This window comes from Zootoca vivipara, chromosome 11 (genome assembly GCF_963506605.1).
Source record: "Zootoca vivipara chromosome 11, rZooViv1.1, whole genome shotgun sequence".
NCBI lineage: Eukaryota > Metazoa > Chordata > Lepidosauria > Squamata > Lacertidae > Zootoca > Zootoca vivipara.
In genome coordinates, this window is record NC_083286.1 from 47,429,188 (window position 1) to 47,448,526 (window position 19,339).

Sequence of the window (19,339 nt, forward strand, 5' to 3'; positions counted from 1 at the left end):
GTGAGTACCCCCCCTCTTCTTCATTTTCACTGTAGCAGGAAGACATGGCTTCAGGCACCAGGCCTGTTGGCAAACCAACTCTATGTTACAAAGATGTTTGCAAACATGGCATGTGGACTGGCAACATTAACCCCGCCGTGTGGGAATCCCTTGCAGATGACCACAGTGCCTGGAGAAAGTAAGTCAGGTTGTGCATCTATAGCAGTGACCAGAGGAGGAATAACTGCTGGGAGGACCACAGAGAGAAGAAACGCCATGGCGCATCTGCAGCAGCACAAGGATGCCTTCATCTGCCCCAGCTGCAACAAAACATGTCTCTCCTGCACTCCACAACCACAACAGGTGTTGCAACCATCCAACAGCTTGACCTCACCTACAAAGGCGCACTCCTCCATTGTCTCCTGAGACAGACAGATGCCAATTGGTAGGACAGAGGTGGGCTTTTTCACTAGTGGCATCAGTGTTGTGAAATGCTGCCCCAATGGTATTGGCAGTGTGCTGGCACAGCCGTTCAGACAAGCATTCCCTTGAGCCTCCTGTTTTAACTGCTTTTTTGGGCAACTGTTTTAAATGTTATACTGTTTTAGCTTGCATGTTTATTGTACAATTTGAAAAATGTGAATGTTTATTTTAACGTTTTGATGAAATGGTTTCATTGGGTGGCTTTATTTATAATTGGGTTTTAAGCTTTGAATGGCAAGCCAGTGGTATATAAATCAATAATTATTACTCCTATGGATACCAGTGACTCATTAGGAAGCCAAGCTTCCTTACAGCTCCCCCACCAAATGAGCACACCTGGGTTTTTATCACTGTATAACATGTGAAATGGCTCTGGCCCTGAGCGTTTAAGATCACATTAGCATTGTATTGCTGAAATAAACTTTTATTTAAAATAGAGTGAATACAAAACATTACTATGCTAACTGAAGTGAAGAGTTCCACAACGGAGCAAGGATCAACCCCCAAAATTCAGGAAAGTATTTGGAAATGCTTTTGTTGTATTAGAAAGCCTCCCCAACCCATAATATTTTAACTTGAGATGACAGGGGTATCTCCATCACTTGGATGTGCTTGGTTCGCTGTCTGCAGCATCAATTTAAAATCCTACAGGAATAAGAAAAAAATAAGTTAGAAGGACGTCACTATACAGCCAGCTGACTGCTGAAGGTTACTGAAGTAGGTCCTCTTATTCAGCAATCAAAAATAGGCATGCTGATCTACATAATGAATAGATAAGTACTCAGGCTAATACTTAACTAATACTTAACACTCAGGCTAATACTTAACTAATGGAAAACTAGCAAAAAACCTTCCTCTATAGGAGGAAACTTATCATTGGAGTAAGGATCCCTGGAATACACTTAAGAGGTACTGTACTGTATTTGAAAACATTTCAAATAATGCTAGCAACATATAATTTATTAAATTATGGCTGCATCCCCTTTTACAAAATTAGAATTGATTTGCATAATACAGAATGGTTATTGGTACAGAATTATACACACATACCGTAGTACCCCAATGACACAAATCACCTTACTCCAAATACTATGTAAAGGCTTACAACTAGAAAAGTACTAATGAATGAGTTATAAGATTCTATTTTATCTAGCTTCTATATTACCTGAATTCCAAACCAACATGCATTTCCTCCACCAACAATATTAATTTCACGATGTCAAACTTCACGATGTCGAAACAAAACAAAACAGAAACAGGCTGTCGTGTGCAACAACCAGCCAATAACTCTACCTTTGTTAGTTCATATTTTAGAAGTTGTTACTTGTGAGGGTAAATCCTATAATTTGCCCCCTTTGAGCACAGCCATCAGTGTGCTCCATCTGCTCCACCTTGCCAGATCGAGCTTGGGCCATGCGGGCAATCCAGTTGGCCCGTAAATTGTCTGTAAAAAAACAAACAGGTAAACAAAAGGGGAAAAAAACCAAACAAACAAAACTCCTCCTGGGGGTGGTAGTTGCTGGATCCAACGACTTTCTCTGGGTGCAGAACCAAAGGCTCACATGATGAGCACAGGGTGGGCTCCAGTGGAGAATTGCACAGGGCGATAAAATAATAATGCACATGAATCGCAGAAGGGGGTGACCACAAAGGTGGCGGGATGGAAAGTGGAGAAGGCGCCTGGCCTGGAGTACGAGGTCAAGCTGCATTGCTGGGTGCTGGGAGGCCTGGCCTGCCAAAAAGGTTGGTGTGGGTTTGAAAATTCAAGGGGGAGGCTGAGTAGGAAGAGGCAAAGGATGCAGCAAGCTGGCCTGTGTGCCAGGAGCCATAATTCATGGAATGGTGGGAAGGGATATAGGTTTAGATATTGGGAACAGAAAGGGGGACGACTGCTCTAAGAGGACTGCAGCACTGCCTCTGTCTGGGTTATTTTATTATTACTACTACTACTACTACTACTATCTTACTACAAAAAATATTCTTAGAGAACCTGTTCAACCTACACCCCAGCTGGCGCTATTATCAATATTTGACAGTAGAAATGAGGAAATAAAACTGAAGGCATTATTACCGGTATTATTATTACCGGTATTATTATTATTATTATTATTATTATTATTATTATTATTATTATTATTGCCTTTGGAATGAACTACTATGGTTCAGAAGTGGAAGAACCAACACTGGGAAATGGTGGAGTAACATCAGGAAATGCTTACCTGGCATGTAAGACTTTTGTCTGGTAGGACTAAGCCAGAAGCCATTTGGGCAGTTTGGCGAGATATTTTTGAAGTTATGAATAGGGCATGGCTGCCACACTCCTTGACTGCAGCCTCGGGAGATATATGGAATATGTGGAAATGATATGATTTTTGCAGAGTTGTATTGATGCACCCCCATTTCCCCTTCTTTTTAGCTCATTTCCTGTGTTTGTTTTCCTCGTGTGAAGTATAAGTTATACTACCGTAGTCACTTATATTATTTATATCTACCACCCATCAATATGGGATTCAACAGTTCTCCCTATTGTGTTTTGTTTTCTAAACTATGAGCAAAATCAATAGAGTATTTAAAGAAAAGTCTTGCAGCAACTTACAACTGTAAAAAAAGAAAGAAAAGCATACACCTACAAGAATGGAAAACAAACACCCAAAGGCATAAAACAACATTACTGACTGTAAGTGCTCATCCCGCAATATTATAAACAAGGATGAATGCTACCCTACCCCCTAAATGATGAACACCAAACAGGCAGGGCCATCGTACAAAAGGATCCCAGTGAGGGGGGGGGGAATGTCCTGGGTAAACAGTTGATAATGATGGTGCCAGGAATACTTTACTGGGGAGAGGATCCCACAATGGAGGAGCCACCACTGAAAAGGCCCATTCACATGTTGCCGTTCTCCATAACTCGTTGGAGTGGGCACACCAAAGGCAAGGTCTAGGTAGTACAAACTGGAGGCTGCCCATCTGTCCCTAGTACTATGCAGCTCGAGTTGCTGGCAAGGGGGAAGAACCATTTGCTGCTTTATCTCAGGGAGCAAAATGTGTTGGGCAAGCCCTGAAAAGAGAGGATGGCTTCGTGGATACAAGAGCAAAGGAAAAGAGCAGAGGAAGAGGGGTGTGGATGTATCTGGGTGACAAATCGAAAGCTCCGGAGTCTATTGTACACTGATGCACATCAAAGGGAGAGTGAGTGGAGCAGAAAGAACCGGGCATGTGAACTGTGTGCGTGTGCAGGCAGCACCACAGAAATTTGCTAGAAATGATACAAAAAAGTACAACTGATGTCTTACTAACCCTTCATCAGATGTGTGCCCCGGGCAACCTTATCGCCCAGGCTATTTGGCACACCAGTATCTATTAATCAGTACCTGCACGAGATGTTCTACTTCTGAAAGAACAGAACAGTGAATGCGCTCTCTCTCTCTCTCTCTCTCTCTCTCTCTCTCTCTCTCTCTCTCTCTCTCTCTCTCTCTCTCTCTTTCTCAAAGTTGTGACTCACAACTGAGAGGATTTGATTTCTAAGAAAAATGCCATTTCAAGGAACTGCCTGTTAAGAATGAGGAATTGCAACAAGAGTGACTTCAGAGTGACTCACAGCTTCCAGAAGGAAAGGATTAAGAAATTTCCATGAGATCTGTTGTTTCTCCCCACTCAGCTCCAAGGAACCCTGGGGATACTTGGAGGGCTTATCAGGAGTGCCTCAATGTTCAGCAGTAAGAGGACATGCTTCCTTGAGTTGTATCTCCGTATAGATGAAAACAATATCACTAAAAGAAGAGTGATGCCATTAACCAAGGGCTGAAATAGAACTATCTATTGTATTCGAAGTTAACCCTGCTCAGAGTAGACCCATTCAAATTAATGGGCACAACTAGTTTAAGTTCCTTAATTTCAACAGATCTACTCTAAGTAGGACTAAATTTGGATGCAACCCTATTTGCTTATACTTGTGGGTTGTGACTTGATTTAGAAGTGGGTTGCACCATGGGGCACCAAACCATTTCCATTTTTAAAAAATAGGCCGGGGGGAAGGGGAGTTGGATAAAGAGAAAGAGAAAGAGAAATGAAGTTACAGGAGACCAGGCAAGGGGTCTTTTCAGTAGTGGTACCCACATTGTGGAATGTTCTCCCGCCATATGTCAAAGAGGTAAACAACTATCTGACTCTTAGAAGACATCTGAAGGCAGCCCTGTATCGGGGTTGTTGTTTTTTTAAATGTGTGAGGTTTTATTGTGTTTTTAATATTCTGTTGGGAGCCACACAAAGTGGCTGGGGCAACCCATCCAGATGGAAGGGGAATTATTATTATTATTATTATTATTATTATTATTATTATTATTATTATTGATATTGTTATTGTTGTAATATAGGGTTCACCCACACTCCCGCTTGTCCCATGCCTAGAAAGTATGGGTCCAAGTTGTTTTCAATTTGTTTTACACTAGGCAAGGTTCTGAGTGGTTTTCCCCTAGTCCCACTACTTTCCTCGGGAATATCTACTCTTTAGGCAATAAATCGTCTCAGGTGTCAATCCAGAGAAATCCCAATTGATGTTTGCTCTGGTTTTGCAGTAAAGATGGGGTTTCCCAGGGGGAAAGTGGAGGGGCAAGGGCAAGTCTGGATGAGCCCATAGATACAGGTGAAAATTAGAATATCGTCGAAATATGCATTTATTTCAGAAATGCAACTTATTTTTTTCCCTTTTAATTTTTACAAATGCTTTCTTTTGGAAATTCCACAGTAATAAAACAAGTAGTTACAATAATACAAAAATAAACATCGCTATTACATTTCATTAATTCCATTGCATTTATAATTGACTCGCCTAACGACAAATAATTACAATTACAACAAATAAAGGCTTGACATATCTTGCTTTGCATGTCATGCATCTATCTTATACATTGGTTTCACCTTTTAAGTTGCGTTACTGAAATAAATGCACTTTTCGATGATATTCTAATTTTCTGAGTTTCACCTGTATACCCAGTGATTGCAGCAGAAATGCTGCACTCCAGCTATGCTGTTTACATCCCATGCAAAAACTCTGCATTCATAGCACTGTAGTTACTAGCAAGTGAAGCAAATGGTACTAATAACAAAAGGAAAATGTTAGCCAATGGAGGGCTGTAAATCATTATCAGTTCTAGTATGCTAGAAGAGACAGATACATACAACCAGCATTTCATTAACATATCTTCCAAATACCCAATAAATGGTCACATTAGTGAAAAATCAGTTATAGCATGTATTACTTGTTGCCACAGACTTGCCCTGCTGTGAAATCTCAAACAATCAAATTTGCTTAAGTATAATTATTTGCCTGTACTATACAGGATAGGGGACCCAGGTGGCGCTGTGGTTAAACCACTGAGCCTAGGGCTTGCTGATCAGAAGGTCAGCGGTTCGAATCCCTGTGACGGGGTGAGCTCCCGTTGCTTGGTCCCAGCTCCTGCCAACCTAGCAGTTCGAAAGCACGTCAAAATGCAAGTAGATAAATAGGAACCGCTACAGCGGGAAGGTAAACGGCGTTTCCATGTGCTGCTCTGGTTTGCCAGAAGCGGCTTTGTCATGCTGGCCACATGACCTGGAAGCTGTACGCCGGCTCCCTCGGCCAATAATGCGAGATGAGCGCGCAACCCCAGAGTCGGTCACGACTGGACCTAATGGCCAGGGGTCCCTTTACCTTTTACCTTTACTATACAGGATACACTTGATTCCTTAGAAACCAAAGAGGTTTGGGCCATTATTGCAAAATGATCTGGAACACAGATATATAACAAGGAAGGTCTGTTGTACTGACCAACGCAGTGGAGAGAGAAAAAAGAATTAAAGGGTGAACTACAAGCGACCAGCTGCCTTGAATTGCATATGGTGTGCTATAATGATGAACGATAAAAAGAACGAGTTATATCCAATGAAGCAATTGCGTAATATGGACAATCTAAGAATTTGGATGTACAGGAAAATTGTATACAATATTTGTATATTGTATATTCTGTTGGAAGCTCCCCAGAGTGGCTGGGTTAACCCAGTCAGATGGGTGGGATACAAAAAATCACCACCACCACCAACAACAATACTACTACTAATAATTATAAACTGCCTGGTTAACTAGTTTAGAATCCTTCGTCTCTATACTTAAAAGCCTGCACAGGCTGTGACCCACCAAGGCAAAGAGTAGCCCAACATGGGACTTGAGGCACCTCCTAGTTTACTTTTCCTCAGAGGCGGAGCTAGCTTCTCTGGCACCTGGAGCAGCGCACATGCTGTGCACCCATGGGGTGGGGCGAGTGGGGTGAGGGAGCCACGCCACTTTCCCAGCAGCCTTCATGCCTGCCCTCTCCAAAGTGCCATGCGCATAGATAGCAATATTTAATACGGGGTAATAAATAGTTGCGGTGCCTGCCTGGGGCTTCAAAAGCTTGGGATCTGCCAAGCCCCAGGCCAGCCAGCAAGGCCACAACTACATCACTTCTAGGCTGTGTTCAGCTTGGTGGGTCACAAGCTGCGAAGTCTTGCTTAGAAGCCAGCACTTCATCCACAAAGGAGCAACATTCGACATTACTCAGCAACATGCCACTGCTTTCTCCTCTGGATCCCTATCAGCTTCACAAGTGGAGATGCTGCCTCCTTATAAACCACACCCGTTAGCTTCTGCTCCTTTTATCTCACAAGTGATCTCTGAATAACACAGCTCTATGGGGTTTGTTTTCATGAAGTTTTAATCTTCTTGAAAAGAAACCTCTTTTTTGTTTTGTTTTGTTTTTTGCATTGCTGTTTATTCGATGAGTCTTGGGAGAGGCGGGTGCAGAATCCCTATCACCTTGGAACCTGACGTAAAGACATTCAACCTCGAACCTGATTGCCAGCATGCAGGACTAGCTGCAGGCTTTGGGGCTATCTAGGATGAGGTCTTCTCAACACTTTGTCATAGTAGGCCTCCCCAACCTAGAGAAAACCCTTGATCCCTCCCAAGCTCAAGGGCACCAAAACAATATAAAGAAACAACTTGTTAGATTGTCACCATTTATCATCAGCAGTAAGTATAAGGAGATACAGAGTGAGGAAGGTGGAGGTTGGTTCATAGCCTCCTGTTCCATATATCATGCATGCAAAATTTGGAGATGTAGGGTTCCCTAACAGCTGTCTTCTTCAAGGTTTTTTTTAAAATATTTTCTAGAAGCAGCAAGGGAAGATATATTGATCTCCAGTCCTCATGAAAGTAGAGATGAATGTCCAGTGGGTGAATATGCACCTCCATCTTTGATGAGAAAGTGTGTGGGAAAAGGACATGCTTCTTTGTATGTGTGTTTCCAGAATACATCCAATGACCATCATGTAGTAATGACTCCAAATAAGAAGAATCTGGCCTCCCTTTCCCTGAGCAAGACCTTTTCTCCTGTTTTGGGAAATTCTGGACACTCTCTGCAAAAATATTTATGGTTTTAAAATGCCACATTTGCCCTCATTGCCATTTAATTTAACTGAGCAGTGATAACTCATATGAATGTTGTCAGTGATGTCACAATAATATCTGATAAGATGGTATCAAGAATGGTACAAGTGCTGATTACAACCGTCAACTACACAGACACACAGAGCGAAGGTCAGCGAGGGCAAATGAGGAAGCGGAGGAGGGCCAATGGCACTGAGAAACAACAACCATGGGAACAAACAGGTCACCAAAGCACGTGCCAATTTTGAGCAGCCTGTTGCAGAACATTCAGCATAGCCCCAGTAAATGCCCTCTCTTCCCAAGCAAAACGGTTGTTACAATTGTATATAGAGACTCTGTAAATGAAGAGGTCTGTTTTCACTTCACAGCACTTTGTATTTCCTGAATGTAAAAAAAAGAAAAGACATTCCGGATCCCTGTGTACTTACAGGGAAACAGATACTTACGTGAAGCTTGTACGGCTGGTAGCTGTTAATCAAGTCTTGAATGAAGGGGTGCTGCAAAAGAAGCGCCACTGGGATGGGCTTCAGATCTTCGGATCCAAGATCCTTGTATACCTTAATGAAATGCTTCAAGGGAACATACAAACAGCTTACTGTATTAGGAAAGTGTAGCAATTTGGAAAGCAACAATCAGAACGCTGTCAGAAGCAGCTCACCTAGTGGGACAGAGCCTCGGCACTGGCTTCCTGGCAGCAGCATTGCTGCAGATTACCAGCAAGAGGAAGAACAAGGCAATGGAGAGACTGGGCACACTGATGGGACCACCGGATTGGCTCTGATGGTGAGCTGCCAGCCCTGATCTCCCTACTACCTTCCCTCCTAGGAAGTCGCTGTGATGCTGGGCTGCAAACCATTTCGGCAAGGCAGGGATGAACATCCTTTATGGCCACGGGGACTGCTGTATTCTACTGAGTGTGGCCTGGGGGGCTGTGACTCTATTTTGCTATGCAACTGTTAGGCAGTCAGGCTCCATGAAATATTTAGCAACTACAGAGAGTGCTTCAAATGTCTAACACTTGGCCATAAGGATGGTCATATGGATGGTGACTGCTTCACACGCTTTATCCCAGTGATCCTTACAATAGGTCCATTAAGTCCTTAGCATTATCCCCATGCTGCAGGTAGGAGTCTGAGGCTGTGGCTTGCCTGTGCACAAGCTCAGGGAACTGGTAACTTCCAGTCTCACAATGCTAGCTGCTATACTGTACACTCAGAATAAAGGCCATTACATGACGCGGGTGGCGCTGTGGGGTTAAACCACTGAGCCCAGGGCTTGCCGATCAGAAGGTCGGAGGTTCAAATCCCCGTGACGGGGTGAGCTCCCATTGCTCGGTCCCAGCTCCTGCCAACCTAGCAGTTCGAAAGCATGTCAAAGTGCAAGTAGATAAATAGGTACCGCTACAGCGGGAAGGTAAACGGCGTTTCCATGTTCTGCTCTGGTTCACCAGAAGCGGCTTTGTCATGCTGGCCACATGATCCGGAAGCTGTACGCTGGCTCCCTCGGCCAATAACGCGAGATGAGCGCCGCAACCTCAGAGTAGGTCACGAGTCGACCTAATGGTCAGGGGTCCCTTTACCCTTTCCCTTTACATGAGACATCCGTGGAGAGACACAACTTTTTTCAGGGCACATGTAACTGTGCTATTTTCCTTAAAAGTAAAACTGTGAGGAAACTCTCTTGCCACATCTTGATTTAAGTTGGTTAAGACCACGACTAGAGTCTATTTCTTTATTTAATTCACACCCCGCCTTTCCTCACAAATCAGCCTGAGGGGCTTCCAGCTGGCTGTCCGTGGTGAGCGTTTGACAACCTGATACTTAGAACTCTGTGTATTCTTACATGACACACACAGACACACACGTTTGTGTAGTTTTCCTATATTTATGGATCTCCCCATCTCTGGAGGTCCCAAGTGAGCCCTAGCCTGGTCATATTTCAGAAGCAGTAGAAGGCCGTTTAGACTGGGCTGCTATTGGTTGACAAAAGTTAAGCAATCCTGCTTAATCTTTAAAATTGTAATAAGTGACACGTTACCTGCAACGAGCTTCTGGACAAGAGTAGGATACTAGATTAATTAAACAAGCATTGGAACCATTCGCTGGTTTACCAACCTCGTAAGTATCCTCTGGTTTCAGATAACCACTAAATCTGTGGTTGTCAGCAGCTTTGTTTGTTTCATGCTGAAACACTTTGAGTAGTGTATCCAGAGAAATGTTTCCTTCATTGGTGAAAGACTCAGCTTCCTCTTCCTTTTCCTTCTCTTCTTCTTCCTCTTCACTTTCCTCAGCAGCCTCCTCCTCTTCCTGCTCATCCTGTCCGTCACTTATCAGCTGCTCAGCAGAAGGAACATACTGGGGATGGAAAGTATGACAGATTGGAATAGCTTGCTAATGATCAGATGATTAAGCTTGGTGGCTACTAAGGGAGGGAGGAACTGTCAATTTCAGTTCTCTCTGTTTCTCATTTTTCTAATCTTAAATTCAGTTTGCCACCTTCTGCAACAATTTGTGATAGCCTTCATAAAAATTCATTAGAATTTTGTGCAACCTTCTCCTCTTAACAAAGTCTTATAAGGAGTTTTGGCTAATGTGCACATTTTGGGAACAATTTCCCTTGATATAATTCATGTTTGTATGCCTTTTTCACTAACATTATTTTTTTCATGATATATACATTCCTCCCGATATATGCATTTTCATAAATATTGTGTGTTTGTAGAGCTGCATTGCAAAATTCAGACAAGTGTGAATTTGTACTGCTAGGATCTAATGCACTTCTTTAGGGAGGGCATTCAAGACTGGCACAATCACTAGAAATCTATACTATTTTTAAAATGGTTTAACTGTTGAGGATCCTAAGAACTGTAGTTTTGTAAGTTTGTTGGGAAGTCTATTGAGAAAAGCTTAGCCTGCATTGCAGAACTGAGATTCTCAGTGGTTCCTGAAGAAAAGCATGTACTCTGTTATACTAATCTGATTAGAAATATCAGGCTGAACCATCCCTATCTCCTAATATATATAGTGGAAACTATTCTTCTTTATTATTATTATTATTATTATTATTATTATTATTATTATTATTATTATTATTCACCAACCCTTCACCCTAGGGTCCCAACATGAAAACACAATATAAAAAACAATTTGCAACAATTTGCAACCACAAAAAATGGATGGGTCCTTGTGTGTGTGTGTGTGTGTTCGCCATTTCCCAGAAGCTATACAATGAAAGTGGCAGATGCACCTCTTTGCAGAGTTCTACAATTTAGGGGCTGCAACAGGGAATATCATCTCCTGGAAAGTCTCCCCCAACCCTCTGAGGGTGGAGGAACTACCTCTGTCAATCTTAGCACCCAAAAGGGTCTGTAGGGAGGGAGAGAGTTTTCAGATATTGGAGGCCTAAACTGTTTAGGGCTTCAAACACTAATGTGAACACCTTGAATTAGGCCTGGAAATGAACTGGCAGCCAGTGTGGCTGTTTTAAAACAGAGGTTATGTGACATCTAAAAGAGATATAAATGCAACCCTAGCCAGTAATGTAACTGCTTCATTGTGGGCCAGTTGACATTTCTGAGCAGAAGAGATGTCCGCATCATGCCATGGCCTTCAGACTCATGTGGTGGGATTCTGAAAGGCATCAAAAGCACTTTCGAAATCTTTAGTGACTGTTAGTGAGACATATGGTGTCAACTTCTGCTGCCAGGACGTCATTATTTGTTTCTCCTCCCCGTTGTCTTCTTCTTTTCTATATTACTGAAATAGTACAATTTCATTATCCAAGAAAGAGTATTAAAAAAATAAAAAACATCAGAGGGAAGCAGTAATTAAAGAGGTTCTTTATCAACAATGGTACTGCCACACGCCACAGAAAAAGACCAAAGGGTGGCAGAGCTTGCAAGCAGATTTTAATTGAAGGCATTTACAGCCCTGAAAAGCATCCACAGCACTTGACACAATGGACAGGCTGATTGAACAGACTGCATTTCCATTTTAAAAAAGTGGGGAATGGGAGGGACTGTGCAGGGATCATTGGGATGCAATGGCATCAGCAATAACATCATCTTGATTCTCTAGAGAAAGTGAGCGAGCAGAAGATGGCAACTCCAGACTAAGGAGAAAGTGTGGAAACAACCCAGAACAGAAAGGGTGATTAAGTGAAAAATATTCAGAATTAGCATTCTCATTTCAGTTTGGTGCAGCCAGTGTAGACTGAAAACAATTTAACAGCCCAGCTTTAAGGAATAAGAAATTCAATTGTCACCAGCAAATGCTAAATTATTGTCAAGATCAACAGCACATTTACCCGTGGGGGAACAGGAGGGAGTTCCTGTTTTTTCCTGTGAATGTGTGTCCCTGTTGCGACACTGAGGGCCCGATAGATACCATTGACAGAATCAGGATCGGATGCAAAATAAAGGAGCATCTCTGTGTAGTTTAGCTGAGGAGGGTCTTTTTCAGGATCAGCAAATAAAGTAAAGAAAAACTGTAAAAGAAACATGCTTCAGTTAATTGACGTAGAGGATATTGTATGAGAATAATCTATCCAAGTATACATGCAATGTCCGAACCATTTCGCAAGTCTTTCCAATGAGGAACATCTCTGCACTGGGAAAACATCGTGTGGTTTCAATGCGCATGTAGTGATCTGCAGCAATTTTGAATTGGGTATTTTCATACTGAAGTCCACTTTCCACTCATGTGGGACAATGTGGTTGCCACTGCAACCAGGAATGTATAAAAACTTAAGGGGGGGGGATTCTGGAACAAATCTTAAAATGTCTGGCGATATGGCTGGCTCAGCTTTCTGCCGGTATGGTTGGGCTACCTTGTGTGTTAGTTCTGTCAGTTTTGTGTTGGACAAACAGGCCAAACCCTACGCCAAAGGATAAAAGGACATAAATGTGACATCAGGAATCACAAGACAAAGAAAGCAGTAGGAGAACACTTCAATCTCCCAGGACATTTTATACAAGTTCTCAAAGTAGCTGTCTTATTCCAGAAAAAAATTCAGAAACAGACTGGAAAGAGAAGTTGCTGAATTGCAACTCATTACCAAGCTTAAAACCATGGAGAGACCTGGTCTGGATAAGGACATTGGATTATTATCTCATTATACATGATAAAGCTTTCTTATGCCATCTTACTCCTTGCTTTTTCCTGCAAGACCAATTGCAGTTGTTAACAGTCGTTAACAGGTTTACCACTTCTATCAGCCAATCACCCATTCTCACCACCCTTCTGAGTAATACCCCTCCCCACCTTCTGACTATACATAAGGGTCTGGTGACTTCTGTTTCAATGTATCTGAAGAAGTGTGCATGCACACGAAAGCTCATACCTATGACAAACTTAGTTGGTCTCTAAGGTGCTACTGGAAGGATTTTTTTTTTTGTTTCGACTACGTCAGATCAACACGGCTACCTACCTGTATTTTTTTACACTTACTTTTATAAGGTGCTCCTGGCGGTTAAATGGAAAAGGTTCTGTAGGGCTTTCTGGAATGGGTAAATCTTCACTTCCTTTAAACCACAGACCGACCTGGAATGACAGAACCATACAGTTGAAAGGGATTGCGTAGGTCAACTAGCCCAAACTGCTTGATTACTGCAGGATCCACAATGCAAAAGGCAAAAACTATAAGCATCCCTGAGAAATGTCTGTCCAACCTCTGTTCAGATCTCTAGCAAAGGATAACCCACCATCACATTCCACTGCTGAACAACTCTTACAATTATGACGTTTCTCTGAACGTTTAGCCAAATCTGCTTCTCCGCTAACCCGTTGCTTCCAGTCATGTTCTCTGGAGCAACTAAGAACAAGTCTTGTCTACCATGCGGCAGCTCTTCAGATATTTAAATACAACTACCATTCTTTATTCCATCTTAATCTCTTTCCTCATAGGACTTGATTTCTATACTTCTCACCATTCTGGTCATCTGGACATAAAATGTTCTATCCAACCAAATCATTGCATGCAAATGGAACAACTTTCACAAGTTTCAACATAATTTACCCTTCCTCTCTCTTCCCCCCATGTGCCACTCAAATTTGGTCTGGGGCTTTTCTGGGGGTGGCGCCAAGGTGCATAAAAGGAGGAAAGGGAGGGGAAGTTCTGTTGCATTCACAGATGTCGTTCTGCACGTGCAATGATTTACTTGGATACAACCCAAAGAATGGTTATTATTCATGTCCCTCTTTGGACACTTTAAGAACTAAATACAAACGCCCAGGAGGATCCAACCAAACACCCATTTAGTCTAGTATCTTGTTTCCCAAAGTAACCAGATACCTCTGGGAAATCTGCAGGCTGAGTTTCAAGGCAATAGCTTGCTTTTAACTGCTATTAAGTATTAAGGCTTATTAGGCAGATATGGAGGCACTGCTGTTGCTAAGGTCACACAGTCACATAATCATTGTTGCTAATGACTACCATGCCAATCTCTCTCAAGGCTCATCTGTTCAACTCTAGAATAGATATATATCCTTTGAGTGCAGTGATATATAATTGATTTTATGATTAATTTTTTTAAACATGTTTTTGTGCACAGATTTATAACTGTGTGTGTTAATACACACACACACACACACACACTCCTTTTTCTGGTGCAGGTATTTATGAAAACTAACATGTAACAGCAGGATACATTCAAGGGAGGGAAAAACTGTACTTGGAGAGACAGCAAAAATTGATTTCCATGCTAGGTCACATACAGCAACAGCCAGACTTCAGTGACGCATTAAATGAAACATTCTTGTGTTTCAAAATGAGTCAGTGATTCTGGTTCTAGAATCAGGGAAAAATTGACAGCTGAGGAGGATAAAAAGAAAGTTGCAGTGGCTAGTTTTAGATGAAATGGGGCAACTTCTTCATCTACTACTCATCCAACAGTAATCTGCAGACAGAACTCCATGCACAGGGGCCTAGGGAGAATGCCTGACCCAGGATGCAAGCCGGTTACCATAAGAGGAAAACCAAGCCTTAGTGGCTGTTATTGAAGAATGTTTAGGCACGCTATATTATCAGCCATCTAAATCTCGTCATGATTGCTGGTGCAGTTCAGAAGAATGTTAGAGCAGAACAGGCAACATTCTGAACAGTGAGCCAATGGAGCATGTACACAAAGTGCTCTCGCTGTCTCTCAAACTACAAGTTTTAGAATGTAGTGTTTGTGCACATGTATGTATGTATGTATGTATGTATGTATGTATGTCTGCAATGATGTATTGCAAGTTTCTTAGTTTTGCTGGCATTTCCTAGGCATGAGGCAAGAAAAGCTGACTGTACTAGCTGACTGGCAACAGGAGGGAGGGGCTCACACCATAGTAAGAAGAGACCAAGTCCCCCTGTCTTTTTTGGGGGGGTGTATAAGAGAAAAGCGCAAAATAAAGCACTTGTACAGGAAACTCTGGGGAAGAAACTTTGACAAGACACCGTTCACATAATTTGCAGCTGCATGAATGGCTTCTAAAAGATCATCCTGAGTCCTTGTGTTGGACAGTGAAAAACAGTAATCCTTTGCTGTGTTCCCAATTAAGGTCTCTCTCGCTTCCCTCTTGCCCTGCTATTAGGAAAGTTCCCATTGGGGTGAATTAAAGATCCATCCTAAATGCAAGCAGCAAGTATAGGAGGTTCAATACAGATCAAGACTGCAACAGGAGGTGAAGGGTTGGGGCCCTCCCTGCCCCCCAAGTCCCAATTTGGATCAGGGCTTCTGCTATTGGAATTTGATTTCAAAAAGCCCTTCACACAACTGCTAACTGTGTGAATTGCATTCTCTTCTAGTTTGGCCCTGCAATGCACAGTTCAAGAGGCAGGAGAGCAGCATGGGCATGGTGCTCTACGTGACATGCTCACTGAAGAACTGTGTCCCAGAGTGCTTTCTTTCCACCAGGCGTATACTGTGCATAAAGTGGCCACCAAAATGTGGCATCAGGAAGGAAGGGCAGCCGTCATTCATCAGGGATGTTGAAACCTCCGTGGAAATGGAAGCCGATGCTGTTGATGCGCTCTGGAGCCTGTAAAACTTACGTGAGTAAATGATCTAGGCACCTGGTTTCCAGAGCATACAGAAAGACTAGCTCTAGATCCCAGGGCAAGGAACAGTATGTAGAGCAGCTGGAATCCATCTCCCATCAGCCCCAGCCAACATGGCCTGCAGTTAGGGATGATGGGAGTGCTAGTCCAGCAACATCTGGAGGGGGGGTTCAGGTTCCTTGCTCTAAGTGGAGAAAGCTTTTTCTTTAGCATTTCCCCCTGCGTTACCCCAACATGCCTCTCAACAAATTTATACCCATATTCTGTAGTTTCTTTTCCTACCCTCCCCTTCACACCCAACTTTTGCCTTGTGTTGCCTGGACTACAGAGTAGTTGTAGAAAAGCTATATCCATACATGCTATACTGTCGACTATGGCTATAAACACAACTCAGGTATGCATTGGGCAACAGGCTTAATCAAAGGGACCTAAAGAAGCTGAAGGGTACTGTCAGGGATGTAGTGACTACTCTTGAGTAACGACCTTCCACATGCTTGTCTTTCAGACTTTTTTATTGATGCACATTATTTACAGTGTAACGAACTACTGATTCCATGTCTACCCGCTCGAGTCAGATTCCTGCACTGCCCCCCTCTGCATTCTGGACCAACATAAAAGCCTCGGAACTGAGAAGCGCCTCCCTTTCCTCCTCCTCCTCACATCCGGCGTCGGGGGGACGGGTCTTCTGTCTGACCGATTCCTGTCCTCTCTTTCCGCCTCCCTCTCTTCCTGCCTATGGAGCAGGGGCTCTTGGATGTTGCCAGAGCCCTGGCACTCCCTCTCCGTTTCCTGACTTCCCCCATCAGACCCTCCGCTCTCATGACTGCTGGGAGACGGGCTGCTTCGGATGAAGGGGGGTTCTCTGTAAGCCCTCCCCTTTACAGGTACAAATCAGTCCTATTTTTCAAAGCAGACTTGGGGCCCTGTTTCAAGCTTGTGCTAGGCCCAGAAATTGTGGTTCATCACTGGCTGCAGCAATGGAGCAGAAGGGGGTATCATGGAGGCATTTTTGCCGATGGTGTGTGCACACTCATTCCTGTATCATGTTCATTTAGAAGTTTCGCAGTGTTTCAGACTTCTCTGACCCCAGAAATGAATGTTTACACCACAGGAAAAGATGCGTCTGCTTGGTATAACACTTTCAAGTCTCTGAAAAGAAAACCTGACTACAGTTTGTCTCCAGCATCAATCTGTTCTATGGTGAAAATGAAAGCAGTTGACTTGAAAGCTACTTATGTTAGAAGGGTTCTTTGCAAGTCTAGAGATGATACTTAACATGGGAGGCAAAACCCAAGTCCACATCTTCAGTATATAAAAACAGATTCTTTTTCTTGTCAATATCATCTCGGACCAGAAGCATTCACAGCCCCAGTAAGCTAGAAAACCCAGTTCATATTATTTTAGCCTCATTAACTTCTGTGGGATTTCAACTGGGAAGTAACCAAATTTTATGGGTGGATTTAGATTTTTTTTTTTTAAAAAAAAACATTTTTTCTCAAAAACAACATCACTTACACATTTTTCTTGTTTCACTCAGATTTACCAGCCCAAAGATCAGAGAACTGATATCAGATACTGAACCAAAGGATGTTCTACCTAGCTTCCTGTGTTGACTCTGGAGCTGTTGGTATGTTTTTAGTCTCTGCCTATGCTGAGCATAATACCACAACTCTGCGTAGGTGGGTGAAATATTGAGAGCAGCATCTCTTTGTGGTTTTTCCATCCCTAGTGGCGACTGTTTCTTTTCCTTTTTCTGGTAAAATGTGTTGCCACATGATGGGGGTTTGCTTTTCCTTTTTCTAGTGAAAAGTTGCCTTTGTGCTGCCATTATTCAATTACTCAATGGCAGAAGAGAGCAGCAAACACAGGCATGAGCCATTAGCTGCCCAGGGTTGGCACCTAGGAAGCCGAGTGTAGAAAGGTGGGGGAGCAGGAGACAGGACTTAGCATCTCATCTGTCCCTCCAGACCCACTTTTCCTCACACCAAAATCATCCGCTAAACTGTTCCCTCCTGTAAGGGGGAAGGCTTACAGAGAACAGCCTCCCCTCATCAGGAGCAGCTCGTCTCCGAGCAGCAACGGGAGCAAAGGGTCTGATGGGCAGAGCCAGGAAATGGAAAGGGAGTGCCAGCCCTCGAGCAGCATCCAAGAGCCCTTGCTCCATAGGCAGGAAGAGAGGGAGGGAGAAAGAGGGGACAGGAGTCAGTCAGTCCGCAGGCCATTCCCCCCAACACCGGAATTGAGGAGGCGGAGAAAAGGGAGACGCTTCACAGTTCCGAGGCTTTTATGTTGGTCTAGAACCCGGCGATCGCCAGTGCAGGAATCTGATTCGGAGTGAGCAGACATGAAACCAGCAGCTCGTTACACTGTAAATAATGTGCACTAATAAAAGCATCTTAAAGACAAGCATGTGGAGGGTCGTTACTCAAGAGTAGCCACATCAACCCTGACACCTCCCATAGGTCAAAAGGTCTTGGGAGGAGATGCAGGAATTAGCCTTTTGGGATGACTATGATACATCTTACAGGGAATGCAATAATGCTCCTCACAAGTCGGAATGCAAAACCAACCTATTTGTTATAAATTACTACAGGTGGTGCTGTGGGTTAAACCACAGAGCCTAGGGCTTGCTGATCAGAAGGTCAGCGGTTCGAATCCCTGCGACGGGGTGAGCTCCCGTTGCTCGGTCCCAGCTCCTGCCAACCTAGCAGTTCGAAAGCACGTCAAAGTGCAAGTAGATAAATAGGTACCGCTACAGCAGGAAGGTAAACGGTGTTTCCGAGTGCTGCTCTGGTTCGCCAGAAGCGACTTTGTCATGCTGGCCACATGACCTGGAAGCTGTACGCCGGCTCCCTCAGCCAATAACATGATATGAGCGCGCAACCCCAGTCGGTCACGGCTGGACCTAATGGTCAGGGGTTCCTTTCCCTTTCCCTTTACTACAGTGCTAAGATGATAGGAACTCCACAGAACCCTACCCCAACCCCATCATGCACTTCTGAAGGAAGGGCAAGGGAGCACCACATGAAACTGACCTAAAATAAGATGGTCTGAAATGTTTAATTTGAAGTAATTTTGAAACTGACATGCACTTCTGATTAATTTCACACACACATGCCAGCCTATGTCATTTCTGAACCACAAGCCACTCTTACAACACAGTCCTATGCATGTCTACTTGGAAAGAAGTCTCACTGTGTTCAGAGAGGCTTGCTCTGAAGTCGGTACACTGGCCTTACAGTTAGCACATGGGGTGTGCTGGCTAAAATTAAATTAAAGCCAGCACAGTTAGCCTGTGCTGGCTAAAATTAAATTAAAAACCACATTGGTGCATGAATGACTAGGGGCAGAAGGAGCTGCCAGTTTTGGTTCTCT

At 43.3% G+C, this 19,339-nt stretch overlaps 1 protein-coding gene across 3 annotated transcripts in view; it reads right to left on the minus strand.

The window, feature by feature from the left end:
• Positions 1 to 245: 245 nt before the first annotated feature.
• SPEF2 (sperm flagellar 2) overlaps positions 246 to 19,339 on the minus strand; it is a 104,272-nt gene continuing 85,178 nt past the window's right edge. For 2 of the 3 annotated variants that reach the window (XM_060280325.1, XM_060280324.1), the window contains 6 exons: positions 13,375 to 13,467; positions 12,233 to 12,412; positions 10,042 to 10,281; positions 8,374 to 8,496; positions 1,756 to 1,906; positions 251 to 1,107 (listed from right to left, as the gene is read on the minus strand). In XM_060280325.1, coding sequence (XP_060136308.1) covers positions 1,802 to 1,906; positions 8,374 to 8,496; positions 10,042 to 10,281; positions 12,233 to 12,412; positions 13,375 to 13,467 — 741 coding nt within the window. In that variant the 3' untranslated portion in view covers positions 251 to 1,107; positions 1,756 to 1,801. Of the gene's footprint in view, positions 1,108 to 1,755; positions 1,907 to 8,373; positions 8,497 to 10,041; positions 10,282 to 12,232; positions 12,413 to 13,374; positions 13,468 to 19,339 lie in introns of all 3 variants that reach the window. The other variant, XM_060280326.1, reaches the window with a different exon arrangement.